Source organism: Phocoena sinus, chromosome 8, assembly GCF_008692025.1.
Source record: "Phocoena sinus isolate mPhoSin1 chromosome 8, mPhoSin1.pri, whole genome shotgun sequence".
In the NCBI taxonomy this organism is placed as follows: Eukaryota; Metazoa; Chordata; class Mammalia; order Artiodactyla; family Phocoenidae; genus Phocoena; species Phocoena sinus.
The window spans coordinates 78,693,008-78,708,932 of NC_045770.1; the positions used below are offsets into that span (position 1 = coordinate 78,693,008).

General features: G+C 34.5%; 1 protein-coding gene across 1 annotated transcript in view; it reads left to right on the forward strand.

The window, feature by feature from the left end:
- Positions 1–15,925, forward strand: part of ANO3 (anoctamin 3) — a 440,374-nt gene that overhangs the window by 251,247 nt on the left and 173,202 nt on the right. The window contains 1 exon segment of the mRNA XM_032640382.1: positions 4,803–4,921. Within this exon segment, the coding sequence (XP_032496273.1) occupies positions 4,803–4,921 (119 nt within the window).

Genomic DNA, 15,925 nt, shown 5'->3' on the forward strand with positions numbered 1-15,925 from the left:
GAATGAAACAGATAATAAATGAAGATAAGTAAGTGAAAACATACAGCATGTTAGGTAGTGATATATGCTAAAGAGTAAAGCAAAGCAGAAGAATGATGCTTTGTGCTAAGTCAACAGAATTTACTTAAGGATCAGACATGGGGATAAGAGAAAATGAGGAGTCAGGATTTTGGCCTATGTAACTGGAAGAATTGAGTTGCTGTTTATTAAGATGGCAGTGGTCTCTGTAGTAGTCTCTGTAGTATCCATAGGCTTGGTGAACATGCTTGTGAACATAGGTTTTCTTTCTTTTAGATTATAATTTTAGGATTACTCTCCAGTCATTCTGTTAAAACATATTGACACATTTTGTTCCAAAGGTTTTACTAACTTACATTGGTATAGAAAATAAATGATGATACCAGTTTCCCTATCATCTTTCCAGCAATGGGTATTTTAATTAAAAACAAAAGATGCAAAAGAATATTTATGTACTAGCATAAAAGAGTACCATTTTTATTTAAATTATTGGTCACAGAGAATATTAAACCACATAAAAATAAATGTTTTTACTAAATTTCTCACTTTTTATTACTTGTCTGTTGATAGTCTTTATCATTATCTATTGGGATATTAATATTTATGTATACATCATTGTCAACTTCAGGAAGCTATATCTATAATCTAGAAATTTCACCCATTTTTCATTCAACAAGTATACTGCAATTTTTACTAACCCACTTTTTTTTTCATTTGTAAATATTTTGTTGCCTCAAAGTTTCCAAAACCATCATCTGTCCAATAGTACAAGAAGCAATGTTACATAGTAGCTGGGAATGTAAGGTTTAGAGCCAGATTTCCTGGACTCTAATTCTGCCATACACTAAATGTGATATCCTAGGTAACTGCCTAAATTTCCTCATGCTAATGGAGGCTGGTAACAATACCTTTAAAGGATTTAGTAAAATATTATGTGAAAAATGGCACCCTTCCCATTGCTCAAGCCAAAAACGTTAGGATTATTGTTGAAGTCTCTCTTTCATACACCATGACCAATAGAATTGTTAGTTTTCCCTTAAAAATATATTCTCAATCTGATCATTTCTCAGTCTTGCTACCACCCTGATGCAAACCACATCCTCTCTCCCTGATTGTTGCAATAGCTCCTGACTAGTCTCTTTGCCTTTGCCGTTGGCCCCTTCAACCTATCTTCATCTCAGCAATCAGAGTAATTTTGTTAAAATCTAAGAGAGATGATGTCATCCTCTGCTCAGATTCATCCAGCGGCACTCTGTTTAACTCAGGATGAAAACCAAAATCTTTCTAATGGCCCCAATCCTGATGTGCTCCCACTTCCTCCATTACCACTCTACAGGTTATTCTGCCACCCTCACCCTTGCTCACTCCTCACTGCCACACTGATCTCCTTGTCTGTGAACAGACAAGGAAAGCATGCTCCCACCTCAGGGCCTTTGCATTTGTTGTACCCTTTGCCTGATGATATTACCAATTGGCATTTTTGCTCCAATTTTACCTCAGGGAAGCCATTCTTAAAGAATTTTATTTAAAATTGCAAATTTCTGCCCTTCCCATACTCTTTATCTCCCTGCCCTTTATATTTCTTTATTGACAATATGACCTTCTAATATGTAAGTGGTATATTTGTTCTTTCTTTAATTTCATCACTGTCGACTTCATGAAGGTAAAGATTTTTGTTCATTGTGGTTCCTACTGTATCCTCAACCTGGAATAGTCCCTGGTACACTGCACGGCAGAACTCAATATATTAATTTAATGAATGAAGGATACCTGATACATTAAGTAATTATTAGCTATCCATGTTAAACATCATTAGCTGTAAGTAATACTGTGTATAAAGTTAGTGTGAGAAAAAAATCAAGTATTTTAAAAAAGAACACAAACAACTTTAAGAACTTTCTATATTCAGGAATAATACATACTAAGTCACTAAGGATAGAGATTCCTAGTTTCTAAGCTGAGGAACATTGTATGAACATTGTGAAAGACAGTGGTACCATTTACATTATGAGGACAGGAGTTTGCAATCTTCATAGTAGTAAAAAAAAAAAAAAAGAAAGCTATTGTTATATAACAGAAGAATCCTTTTGTGTAATGTCAAGGAAAATGACAATAAGAAAGATAAACATATCTACATTCCTAACAATAAAAGAGAATTTAAAATTATATCATTTAGGATCAAGATTTTCCAAAATAAGTACATTTTTTCCTTCTTCTTTTTATTAACTCATCTACTAATGATCAAGCTGTACTGGACTCTGTAGTAAATTAAAAAAACAAGTAATTAAGAGAACATGGCCCTAGGAAAATTTTTTCTAAATTCAGAAAAATAAAAGGAGCCATTAAAAGAAAAAATGCGAGGAAGGAAAAGACGAAGAGAGAGGACAAGGGAGGAAGAGAGGGAAAAGAAAAGAAAAGGGGGGAAAAAATGATGCAGTTTGGAAGAGAAAAATGAGCAGTTCTAGTTGGGGCCTTGGGGCAAGAAGGAACAGAAGAAGATTTTAAAAGTTTTTGTGAAATTTGTGGCATTTGGCACGTCTTTTAAAACTGAGCTTTCCTCCAGCAAGATGATGATGTAGGTATGTTCTTATTCTAGGAATGTCTGTGTCATAAGAATTAAAGACAAAGAAAAGAAAGAAAGTCAAACTAAATGACATTTTAAAACCTCTGCATAAAAATTAAATTGTGAGTGGAATAAGATTTAAATGAGTGAAAAACTTCTATAAATTTTATTTACTGTGTTCCATGGGAAATGAAATGCATTAATTAACATAAATGGAATTTTATCTTTTATAAACATTAAATTAGTAATCAAATAACTTTTATTAGAGTTTGAGGACTCTTTGAAAATTTCTTCAAAAATCTCTGGTTTACAGATGAAGAAATAGATTCTCAGGGAAAGGAAATTACTTGGTTAGGACATGGCAGATTTAGGATGAGAAATGATGGTCTTGTGACCCACAGGCCAGTGCACTCTCCTCAATAGCATATGTCGTTTACCTATTGCTGTTTACACTTTTTACTTTCTCCATCTAGACCATTCTTCCTCCACTTTACCTGTGTGACTTACTGCCTCACCTCATCGGGTCTTTGCTCAAATGTTACCACAATCCTCTGTACTAAAATAACATCTGTTCTCTCCACCTTGTACACCGGCATCTTTCCTCCTTACTGTATTTTTCTCCAATGCACTGACCACAAAGCATACCTAATATTTTATGTATTTTTTGTTGTTGCTTATTGTTTTTTCTTCTCTTACTTGAATCTTCCATGAAGGCAGGGTTCTGTTTCTTGCTATATGTCCTAAAAGAATATCGGCATATCATAGGTGTTTAATAAATAATTGTTAAATAAATGAAATGTAATTTACCTAAATCTAGGGAAACATTATAGTATTGATATATTCACAAATATCAGCTTCAGAGTCAATCTGGATGTTTTTGATGCACCCCCTACTGGTTTAGTGATTTTGCCATGCTACTTAATTTCCATATGCCTTAGTTTATTTATTATTAAGGGTAGGTAAAAATCATACACACTTCATAGAGTTGTTATAAGGATTAAAGGAAATTATATGTGTAAAGTTTTGGGCTCTTAATATGTGCTCAGCAAATGTTAACCATCAATCAGTGATAGCTATTATTAATAGCTGTAGGTATAACTGAAATGCCTAGAGCATTTTAACATAATTGGTAATTAATTACATCCTAAGATGTACTGTGATCTGTTCATTCTTAGTTCATACCACTGCTAATAACCTGATACTGCTAGCTGTGCATCACATTCCATATGTTATAGCAGATTTTAAGCATTACTAATAAAAGAAACTAATGCATGTAGTGTAAACAAAATTATTTTATTTTGTTACAATGCTAAGTCACACAACTGAACTCTTGAAAACACTATATATAGTTGTCTGTATCAAAATTCGTTGTTGATAAGTATCAACACATTGAATAAAATAATTCCAAAACATTTTAATTTATTTGAAAAGACTAAATATTTAAGAATCTTTTTGAATTTGAAGAGATACTTGTATCACCTGGAACACAAATCCCAACCACCATGGATATTTCCTATTTTATACTCTTTTACATTGATTATAGCTTGCTCATTATTCATATAAGTTCTTACATGTGATTTATGTTTGTGGTTTACCCTTTCTGATTATTCCAGTGGTAATTGCCATATTTCAATATTCTTCCTCCTTTTTTGATGTTGTGGTTTCATTTCAATCTCCTAATATTTTTTAAATCTTTCTTGTAAAGTTTGTTAGCTTTTCTTCTATGATTTCTCAGACTTCTTACTCTCTTCAAATTCACATTTATAAAACTGCAAATTTTAAAAAAATAAATGACCAAAATCAATAATTTTTTTAATTAAGCAAATAAATGCTTAAAATTTGCTTTAAAAACAAATTTCTATTGAATTTGAATTCTATTCTATTGAATTCTTGCAAATATCTCCATCTTCAAGTTCAAAAGAAATGATGTGTCCAATGGTGTTTGCATGACTCTAATTTTGTTTTCAAAAAGTTTAAGTACATTAAATAACAGAGATGCATTTAATTTTTTTGCAAGTTACTGGAGTGTTGACATTAATCCAATAACAGGCAAGATTCCACGTTACTACCATTTTTTGCTTATTTATTAGATGCATGGGTCATATGAAAATTATACCTGGTTACCTTGGGAAAACATGAAAAAACAGAGCTTAGTATATTTAAAGAGAGAGAAAAGGAAGAAGGATAAAAATGGATGTAATTTTCTCTTTCTCTTTTCTAGCCCTAGGAAAAGATAAGGATTACACGGATGAATCAGAACATGCTAATTATGACCGATCTCGCCTCATTAAAGACTTTGTCCCCCAAAATAATTCTGAACCCAAGCCCAGATTGCCTAAGGTAATGCAAACTAAACAATCAGTAAGTCATTTGAAGACTCTAACTTCTAAATCCATTCAGTTCTTTTCAATTTTAATCGATATTGTGCTGGAGAGAATAAGAGGCCACACAGGTTAATATATATCTTAATGACTTAAAATTGAAAAGTTATGTGTAGACATCGTATTCATTTATACTATCAAACAGAATTATACATTCTGAAACATGAAATTATTCAGTAATATTTTCTTTAGAGGCTTATTCCTTCATGTTTCTTGTTTTTTGAAAGGCACCATGTTTTAATGAGAACATGGATTTTAGTAACAAGTGGACCAAGATTTGAATGACAGTTCCAGTACTTATAGTTGTGGTAACTTGGCAGGTTAATTAAGCTCATTTAGCCTTGTTTTCATCATCTTTAGAATTAGAATCATGTGGTCTACTTGACAAAATTTTTTGTTTTTCTTTCAGTTTTATTGAGATATAATTGACACAGCACTTTATAAGTTTAAGGTGTACAGTATAATTTTTTTACTTACATACATCATGAAATGATTACCAGAATAAGTTCAGTGAACATCCATTGTCTCATATAGATGCAAAATCAAACAAAGAGAAATATATATATATTTTTTTCTTGTAATAAGAACTCTTAGAATTTACTCTCTTAACAGCTTTCATATACGGGCATACAGCAGCGTTCATCACAGTTATCATGTTTTATCCTTACATCCCTAGTACTTAATTATCTTATAACTGGAAGTTTTTACCTTGTAACTGCCTTCATCCAATTCCCCCTCACCCACTCCCCACCTCTATTAACTATAAATCTGATCTCTTTTTCTATGAGATTCTTTGTTTGTTTTTAAAGTATGACTGACCTACAACATGATGTTGGTTTCTGTTACACAACAGTGATTTGGTATTTTTATACGTTTCAAAATGATCACCATGATAAGTCTAGTTATGATATGTCACCTTATAAAGATATTACATACTTATTGACTATATTCCCCACACTGTATATTTCATACCCGTGACTCATTTATTTTGCAACTGGAAGTTTGTACCTCTTAATCTCCCTCACTTATTTCTTTCCTCCGCTCATCCCCTTCCTGTCTGGCAACCACCTGTTTGTTCTATCTATAGCTCTGTTTCTGTTTTATATTTGTTCATTTGTTTTGTTTTTTAGATTCCACATATAAGTGAAATCATACAGTATTTTTCTTTCTCTGTCTGACTTATTTCACTAAGCATAATACCCTCTAGGTCCATTCATGTTGTCACAAATGGCAAGATTTCATTCTTCTTATGGTTAAGTAGTATTCCATATAATATATATACCACATCTTCATTATCCATTCATCTATTGATGGGCACGTAGGTTGCTTCCACATCTTTGCAATTGTAAACAAGGGTGCAATGAACATAGGGGTGCATATATCTTTTCTAATTAGTGTTTTTGTTTTCTTCAGGCAAATACCCAGGAGTGGTATTGCTGTATCATATGGCAGTTCGATTTTAAATTTTTTGAGGAGTCTCCATACTGTTTTTCCATAGTAGCTGCACCAGTTTACATTTCCAATAAAAGTGCACAAGTGTCCCCTTTTCCCCACATTCTTGCCAACATTTGTTATTTGTTGTCTTTTTGCTAACAGCCATTCTGACATGTGTGAGGTGATATCTCATTGTCATTTTGATCTGCATTTCCCTGATAATTACTGATGCTGAGTATCTTTTCATGTACCTGTTGGCCATCTGTATGTCTTCTTTGGAAAAATGTCTATTCAAATCCTCTGCCCATTTTTTAATAGGATTTTTTTTGTTTTTTTGATATGAGTTCTTTGTGTATTTTGGATATTAACCACTTATTGGAAATATTGTTTGCAAATGTCTTCTCTCATTTAGTAGGTGGCCTTTTTATTTTGTTGATAGTTTATTTTACTGTGCAAAAGCTTTTTAATATAATGTAGTCCCATTTGTTTATTTTGTTTCCCTTGCCTAAGGAGACATATTCAGAAAATATTGTTGAGACTGATGTCAAAGAGCATACTGCCTATATTTTGCCCTAGAAGTTTCATGGCTTCAGGTCTTACATTTAAGTCTTTAATTCATTTTAATTTATTTTTGTGCATGGTGTGAGAAAGCAGTCCAGTTTGATTTTTTTGCATGTAGTTGTCCAGTTTTCCCAACATCATTTATTGGAGAGACTGTCTTTTCCCATTGTATATTCTTGTATCCTTTGTCACAGAATCATTGCCCATACAAGTGTGGGTTAATTACTGGGCTGTCTATTCTGTTCCATTGATCTGTGTGTCTGTTTTTGTGCCAGTACCATACTGTTTTGATTATTTTAGCTTTGTAGTATAGTTTGAAATCACATAGCATGATAACTCCAGCTTTTCTTTCTCAAGATTGTTTTTGGCTATTTGGGGTCTTTTATGTTTCCATACAGATTTTAGAATTATTTATTCTAGTTCTGTGAAAAATGCCATTGGTATTTTGATAGGGATTGCATTGAATCCATAGAATGCCTTGATTAGTATGGTCTTTTTTTTTTTTTGTGGTACGCGGGCCTCTCACTGTTGTGGCCTCTCCCTTTGCGGAACACAGGCTCTGGACGTGCAGGCTCAGAGGCCATGGCTCACGGGCCCAGCCGCTCCGCGGCACGTGGGATCCTCCCAGACAGGGGTACAAACCCGTGTCCCCTGCATCAACAGGTGGACTCTCAACCACTGCGCCACCAGGGAAGCCCTATGGTCATTTTAACAATATTAATTCTTTCAATCCATGAGCATTGTATAACTTTCCATCTGTTTGTGTGGCCTTCAATTACTTTCATCAGTGTCAGTTTTACAAGTATAAGCCTTTTACACTGTTAGGTAGATTTATTCCTAGGTGTTTTACTCTTTTTGATGCAGTTGTAAATGTGATTTTTTAAAAATTTCTCTTTCTGGTAGTTTGTTGTTAGTGTATAGAAAGGCAACATATTTCCATATATTAATTTTGTATCCTGCAACTTTTCAGAATTCATTGATGAGTTCTAGTAGTTTTTTTGGGTGGTATCTTCAGGATTTTCTATGTACAGTATCATATCACCTGCAAATATTGGTAGTTTTACTTCTTCCTTTCCAATTTGGATTCCATTTGTTTATTTTTATTGTCTGATTGCTGCAGCTAGGACTTCCAATACTACGTTGAATAAAAGTGGTGAGAATGAGCAGCCTTGTCTTGTCCCTGATCTTAGAATCAATGCTTTCGGCTTTTCATTGTTGAGTATGATGTTAACTGTAGGTTTGTCATATATATTGAAGTATGTTCCCTCTATACCCATTTCGGTGGGAGGTTTTATTTTTTATTCTTATTCTTTTAGTAGATTTATTTATTTATTTATTTTTGGCTGCATTGGGTCTTCATTGCTCTGTGCGGGCATTCTGTAGTTGCGGCAAGTGGGGGCTACTCTTCGTTGTGGTGTGCAGGCCTCTCATTGCGGTGGCTTCTCTTGTTGCGGAGCACAGGCTCTAGGCGCGTGGGCTTCAGTAGTTGTGACGTGCAGGCTCAGTAGTTGTGGCTCCTGGACTCTAGAACACAGGCTCAGTACTTGTGGTGCATGGGCTTAGTTGCTCTGCGGCATGTGGAATCTTCCTAGACCAGGGCTCGAACCCATGTTCCCTACGTTGGCAGGCGGCTTCTTAACCACTGTACCACCAGGAAGTCCCTGGTAGGAGTTTTTATCGTAAATGGATGTTGAATTTTGTTGAAAGCTTTTGCTGAATCTATGGAGCTGATCATATGATTTTTATTTTTCAGTTTGTTAATGTGGTGTATCACATTGATTGGTTTACAGATATTGAACTATATGGAAGGTTTTTATAACAACTTGGAGGTTGAGAACACCTCATTGAAACTATAGTTCATCAGCAAATGAGTCACTGGGTTGGGGTTTCGTTTTAAAAATCCCTGGCTCCAGCAATCCCACCATTCCTAAAATTCTCTTGCGGATTCTTCAAAGCATCTGAATATGGTCATCCAGCACCGAATACCATCCCCTGTTGATACTTTTCAATAGAAATTCTGACTCAGTCCAAGCTCACTTTTTAAAAATTGCTTCTTATTGATTAAAGTGGGAATGACTTTGTAAAAGAAATTTGGATATTAAATGCAATTTAACCCAAGAAATGACTTAGCTTTTGGTTATCACTGCATGGACAATAGCCAATAATCACGTCCCTGAAAATATCTTTTTCTGTGATGTTTGATTTAGTTTGACCTGGATTAATTTTTCAAATCCCTTCATTAGTCACCATCAATGTGTTAGTGAAGAAATATGGCACAATTTAAACATTACTGTTATAATGATTCTGAACTGTAGTAAGTAGATACAGATATAAATGTTTGTGTGAGATTTATTCATTCCTCTTTGGTTTGGTTTTGTTAAAGGGGGTTTACAATTTTATGCTGGTAATACTTAGGTTATCTTCACAAATCAGGAGTTTCTCTCTCTCTGTTTACTTCATCTGCCTCCCTATGTCTCTCTGATTGGCATAGGAGAGTCTCTCCTATCTGTACAGCATTGTTTCAAGAGACCTGAGCCTGAGACAAATTATAAGAAAAGTTGAGAAAAAGCAGATGTTGTTCCTTAAGGTACTTATTGCACCAGTGAATGGGAAGACAAACACAATATGTTTCACATAATTAGAAAATGAACTAAGATTAAGTAAAATTTGTGTTATCAGCTTCTCTAAAATTTAGCACGTACCACCAATGATACCCGCCACTTCATTTCTGCTCAACTGTAGCCATTTCCCAAATCTTGCTTTGACTAGACTTGAACTTTAGAATAGTAAAGTTAAGAAGAAATAGTTAAACCTGCATGCATGTTTTGTTTTTGACAGAAAAATAAGAGAATAATGTGCGATGATGGTAACATGCCACAGCTGTTCAATCCAAGAAATCCTAGCCTAATGTCCTGTTAGTCTTACTGCACTTCTATTCAAATTCGAAAATGTAATGCCTCACCTAGATGTTTTTGGATTCACTCTTTTAGCGTCTATGTAAATATGTCCACTTTTATCCATTTCATAGGTTAGGGTGCATCACAAATCCAATTTGCACAAATATTTCTATTCCAAAAAAAAAAAAAAGATATTTAAAATCCATTTAACTAGGCTACTTGCTTGCAAAGCTTATCTATAAATGAAGGGCAAAATAATCTTCTTAGATATAGTCTTTGTGTACATTTATCAGAGAGAACCTCAAAAAAGCAATGACCTATATATCTATTGTTTGACCTAGTATCTGGATAACCGTCAATTTATAACTTTGCTGACCTTCCTCTTACTCCATCCCATCATTAAATGATACGCATATATGTGTATACACATTTATATGTGTGTGTATTTTAAGGTTTGTCTTATGAAATTGACAATATTCATTCACTTGTGACCTAAAAAATGGCAACTTTCATATGGTTTAAATTAGCATGTATTAATCTGTATGTATCTAATTGTATAGCTGATGATCTGTGCCTCACATTATTTGCTTGGGATAATTGTACTGGTTGCAACCTGTCCCATGCATATTATACAGTGTAACTGATATTTTATTTCTTCACAATAGTTATTTGGTTACATTTTAGAGATGACCTTTTAGAGATGACAAAGCAATTTTATGAAGAGTCAACAGGAAGGGAGCAAAGACTCACAGAAGAAAATGACTCCTAATGTAAACTACATTGTAAGTAATGCAAGTATTGCATTACAGAAAACAAATACAGCTTTCTAATAAGATTTGTCATCAGCTGTAAACTAGGTTCTAGGAGATAACTCCATATCTATCAAAGTAGTATCTTATATTTAAATTATGAAGAAACTCTGTTGAATTTATCAACAGTATAAACAAACAAATATAGAAATGCATCTGACTAGAGTACTGGGCATTGTGTAGATAGACTTTACATCCGCTTGAGAATTTGGTTTATCAGCCATTGTGCAAAATTTCCTTAATGATCTGGAATCAGTGTGGTGAATTTTATTTTGATCATATATCCACTGCTTATGATACTTTTATAAGCCAAATATTTATAAGACACTACAGTTTGCTCTAAAATTGAACTCAGAACAATGAATTGTCTTTAGAATATTTTGCTTCAAATCATTAACTTTTAACACATATCACTTATACTAAAATTGTTTAATATTTTAGAGATTAAACTCATCTGTGATGCTGATATCTAATATGATGAAGTGATATTGATAACTTAATAGGACATTTTTCATTTACTTGGAACCCACTGTGAGTAAAGTTTGACACTATAGGACAGAGAACAGAGAAAGATGGCAAACACGGACAGGTCTTGATTTCCATGTAATACAGTTCAGGAGGTGGGCATACGTATACATGGAAAAAGCTAAGAGGCTCTAGAAATTAGAGATGATACTAAATATGGGGTAAGTCTAGATTTATTTAGCCTCAAGCTTTATAGTAAAAGCCATATTTAAGTATCTCATGGGCATTGCAGTAGATAGAAAAATTGGCCACAGCCCTTCTCTCTTCTCTATATCTACTTTGTTTTCAATGAGACTTCGCAGGTCCTCCCATCCAAGAGTTTGACTCTGTTAGACTGGCCTTGGGCCTTGCTCTGACCGATAGATGGCTGCAGAAGTGACAATGTGCCAGTGCTGAACCTTGAACTCGAAAGACCTTGCATTCCCATTATTCCTCTTGAGCCTCTTCCTCTACCATTTGAATAAGTCAGAGCTATCCTGCAGGAAGATAAGGCCATGTGGACCAGAGCCTAGTGAGTCCAGTTGCCCCAACTGAGACAGAGATGTGAGAAAATCCAGTGGCAAAGACCAGGAAACTCAGACCCATAAGAAGGTCTAGCTGAGACCAGAAGAACTGCACAGCTGGACCCAACCTATTCACAGAATCATGAGCTAAATAAAAATTATTTGGGGATGGTTTATTTCTCAGCAATAGATAATGGAGACAGCCATAAATGTTAGAGAATATCATATTTGCTGATACCAGTGATTGTTAATATATAGTGAATTCTTCATCACAAGAATGGGAAGAATTGCAAAATTGTCCCTGAGTTTTCCACAGATACTCATATTATCCATTTAACTCTATAGATCCCGAGTATATTTTAAATGTCATAACCTAAATTGCATAAAATCTAGGCATCTAAAACTTTCTGAAATTATCTTTTTTAAACTCTATTTACAAAAGTAGTTTTTTATACCTTTAAATAAGTGCAGAATTCCAAGATTACCTTCAGTTGAACCATATGTGTATCATTAGCAGTGTCCCAAACACCCATTAAAATTGGTAAAGAACTAACTTTTTTAAAGGCAAGTTTATTTCCTTTCTAGCATTTTGACAAAAAGGTTCTGTAACACATGTGTGGACAAGAAAACTGAGGAAGCAAATGTATAGTGTAATGTGAGAAAAGGAACAATTCTATGAATTCATAGACTGGAGCTCCTGAGCTGACTGCAAGCAAGTCAGAGAGAAGGATTGTTTTTTAAGATAGTTTGGATATATATTGCCTTTCTCTGTCTCATTAGTATAGATAGCACTGTGAATAACACTTGAAGATAAGGTCCTATAACCAACTGGATGGTACTGAGAAACAAAATCCCTCTCTCCATCAAGGAGTCATGTCCTACATACCAGCTGAGGCCTCTAGATGTGGACAGGGAATGTCTATAATTAATCTAGGTTAAAAGGAGCAAAGCTGTGAAGCAAAATCCATGGCTTGTGTACTAGACATTAATGAAGAGTTTGCTGCTGCTACTGTCCCTCAGGATGCCAAAAATAACTACAGATGTTGCTAATAATGTCTGGGAATATAAATCTATACTCCAAATTACAGTGACTTCTCAACATTGGGTATCAAGTCAGACAGGAAAGAGGTCATAGACCAGGAAAATCTTGATATGGATATTTTAGCAGCTCATTAAATTTAAATCACAAGGCTATTCAATTTGACTGTGTCAACTGGAATTGGTAGATGGTGTTCATCTTTAACTAAACTGGTAACAGGAATAATTTTCTCTTAAGAATGGATACACAGATCATGTGATGGCAAAGGTGCAGGGAGATGGCCTCTGTAGTCTTCTACAATACACCTTTCACATGGGCATTGGCAACTGTTTAACTTGGCTCAGTGGCTCTTTGCCTCCAAATCACATACATATACTGATATTCTGAACTTGCATACTTTTTCCCAGCAAATGTAAGATAACGTTAACTTAAACTACAAGATAAATGACTAAACTTGGCCCTAAATGGCTGCTTCAATTGACAAAATTATACATGAAATTAAATACTATTTATCTGCATTTATTGAGATAGTTTCTAAAGAAAATGTTAATATCTCCCTAACTTAGGACCTGAAATAATACTTTCATATTTATATTTGATAATTTCACTGTGGGAAATGGTACCCTAAATATTTAATTTTTATATAAACATGGGACATCCAGCAAATCATCTTGGCTTCTTAATCATTTTAGCTAGTGTTTTAAATTTATCTTCTTGCCTAGTAGTAAGAAGACTCCTTTTTAAGCAGCCAAAAGGATACCTGGTCTTGTCTACAAAATCTTTGATACTGAGGAAGGCATATCTTCCCTGTAGCCATAGGAGGCAACTCCCTCCCTGGTACCATTTAACTGCCTACCTTGACCATCAGAAGCCCTCCCTAGAAAATGTTCTACACCAGCTAATTGCTAGTGTGTGTTTTCCCAAAGATTTAGCATAAGATTTTCCAGAATCACTCCACATTATCTATGGATTGCTTAAACCCAAATGTGTGTGCATGTGTGTATTATATTAAAAGTAGCATTTCAAATTGTAAAGAAATACTGATCTTAAAAATAATGTGCAGGGCTTCCCTGGTGGCGCAGTGGTTGGGAGTCTGCCTGCCGATGCAGGGGACACGGGTTCGTGCCCCGGTCCGGGAAGATCCCACATGCCGCGGAGCGGCTGGGCCCGTGAGCTATGGCCGCTGAGCCTGCGCGTCCGGAGCCTGTGCTCTGCAAAGGGAGAGGCCACAACAGTGAGAGGCCCGCGTACACCCCCAAAAAAATAATAATAATAATGTGTAAATGTTCTTACAATAACTGATCAATAATTTGGTAGGGGTTAAAATGTTTTCAGATGCCTACCTCACATCTTACACCAAAATGAACTGAAGATAGTTAATCAATTCAAAATTAATATGTAAAAATAAAATTAGCATTTTTTTCTAATCACAAGCTAGAAGAATGTCATTTCTAAATGACTTGTCTACACCAACAATAAAATTAATCATGGAAATCTTGATAGAGCTATTTAGATACTAACCAGTATCAAAATTACAATAAAATTAAGAAGTAAGAGATAAACTTAAGATGTGATGATGAGCTGACCTACTAGAATATACCAAAGGAGAGCTTCCCTGGTGGCGCAGTGGTTAGAATCTGCCTGCCAAGGCAGAGGACACGGGTTCAAACCATGGTCTGGGAAGATACCGCATGCCGCGGTACAACTAAGCCTGTGCGCCTCTACTACTGAGCCAGCACTCTAGAGCCCATGAGCCACAACTACTGAAGCACTCACGCCTAGAGCCCATGCTCTGCAACAAGAGAAGCCACTGCAATGAGAAGCCTGCGCACCACAATGAAGAGTAGCCCCCACTCGCCACAACTTGAGAAAGCCTGTGTGCAGCACCAAAGACCCAACACAGCCAAAAATTAATTAATTAATTACTTTTAAAAAAGAATATACCAAAGGGTGGTTAATGTTCTTATTCTACAAAGACATCATAATAATATAATTAATGAATGCAAGAGTAAAAAACATCATTAAAAAACAATATAATTTTAACATGTAAAATGATTAGCAGTACTAGTAATTGCAGAAATACAAATGTAAGCAACTTTTTTTAAACCAAATTATAATTTTTTTTAAAATATAAAACTCAGAATTGACACTATAAACTGTTGCTTTTATTTCTTGCTGGTAGGTATGTATATTGATCCAAATTTTCTGGAAAGTAATTTAACAATAAGGATTAAAAGCCTTAAAATAATCTTTCCTTTTGACCCACTTCTAGAAATCTATTCAGGAAATGTAACTAGATGTTAGCCCAAATAATTGTGTGTAAAGATATTTCTCACACTGTGAGTGACGGACTTGTGGGGGAGGGAAGATAAAGCACTTAAAGGATCAAGATGAAATTAAAAGCATTAATGCCTTTAAACAAGGTGATACTATGTTGAAAAATAATTCCCCAAATTATTTAAGGATGATGGGAAATGATTGCAGTGTATGATTATATAATAGGAAGGTGGTTTTAAAAAAAAACAATATGTGCACTTTGATACCAACTGTATAAAAATAATCTAGCTCTTTTTCATAGAAAAAATTATTAGAATTGTATACAAAAAATTACACCAATCGGTCAAATTCACATGACATCAAGTTTACTTCATGTATTCTTAACTTTAAGCCATAAGTAAATATTACAATATTATCATTCCCATTTTAAAATCTCACACAGCAGGTACATGGCTGATCCAGGATTTGAAATAAGATGGTTCTATTTTCCAAAACTGCTTTTCCACTTTGCTATACTAGTGAAACAAGAACAATTCAGGATTTCACCTTTTCAGTCTGTTAACCTTCATTAAATAGCATTTTAGGTTTTCCCCTAGTAAGTATTCATCACTTACACACCGGAAGCTTTATATATACATATGCATTATCTAATTTAATTCTCATAATAACTCAATGAAAGTAAGTAGTGGTAGTCTCATTTTACTAATGAAGAAAATAAGGTTTAAAGAGGTAAGTTTCTTGCCCAGTCTCTGAGCTAGGCAGGAGCAGAGCTGGATTGTAGCATGTCTCTTTGACTCCTATGCTTTTCTGACTCCCGCTCAATAGTTAAATGTAAGAAATACACTCACATATATTAATCATATCTTTCAAAACCCCTAAAATGTTGCTCTGAAGTAGGCAGTTCTGTATTTTATTATT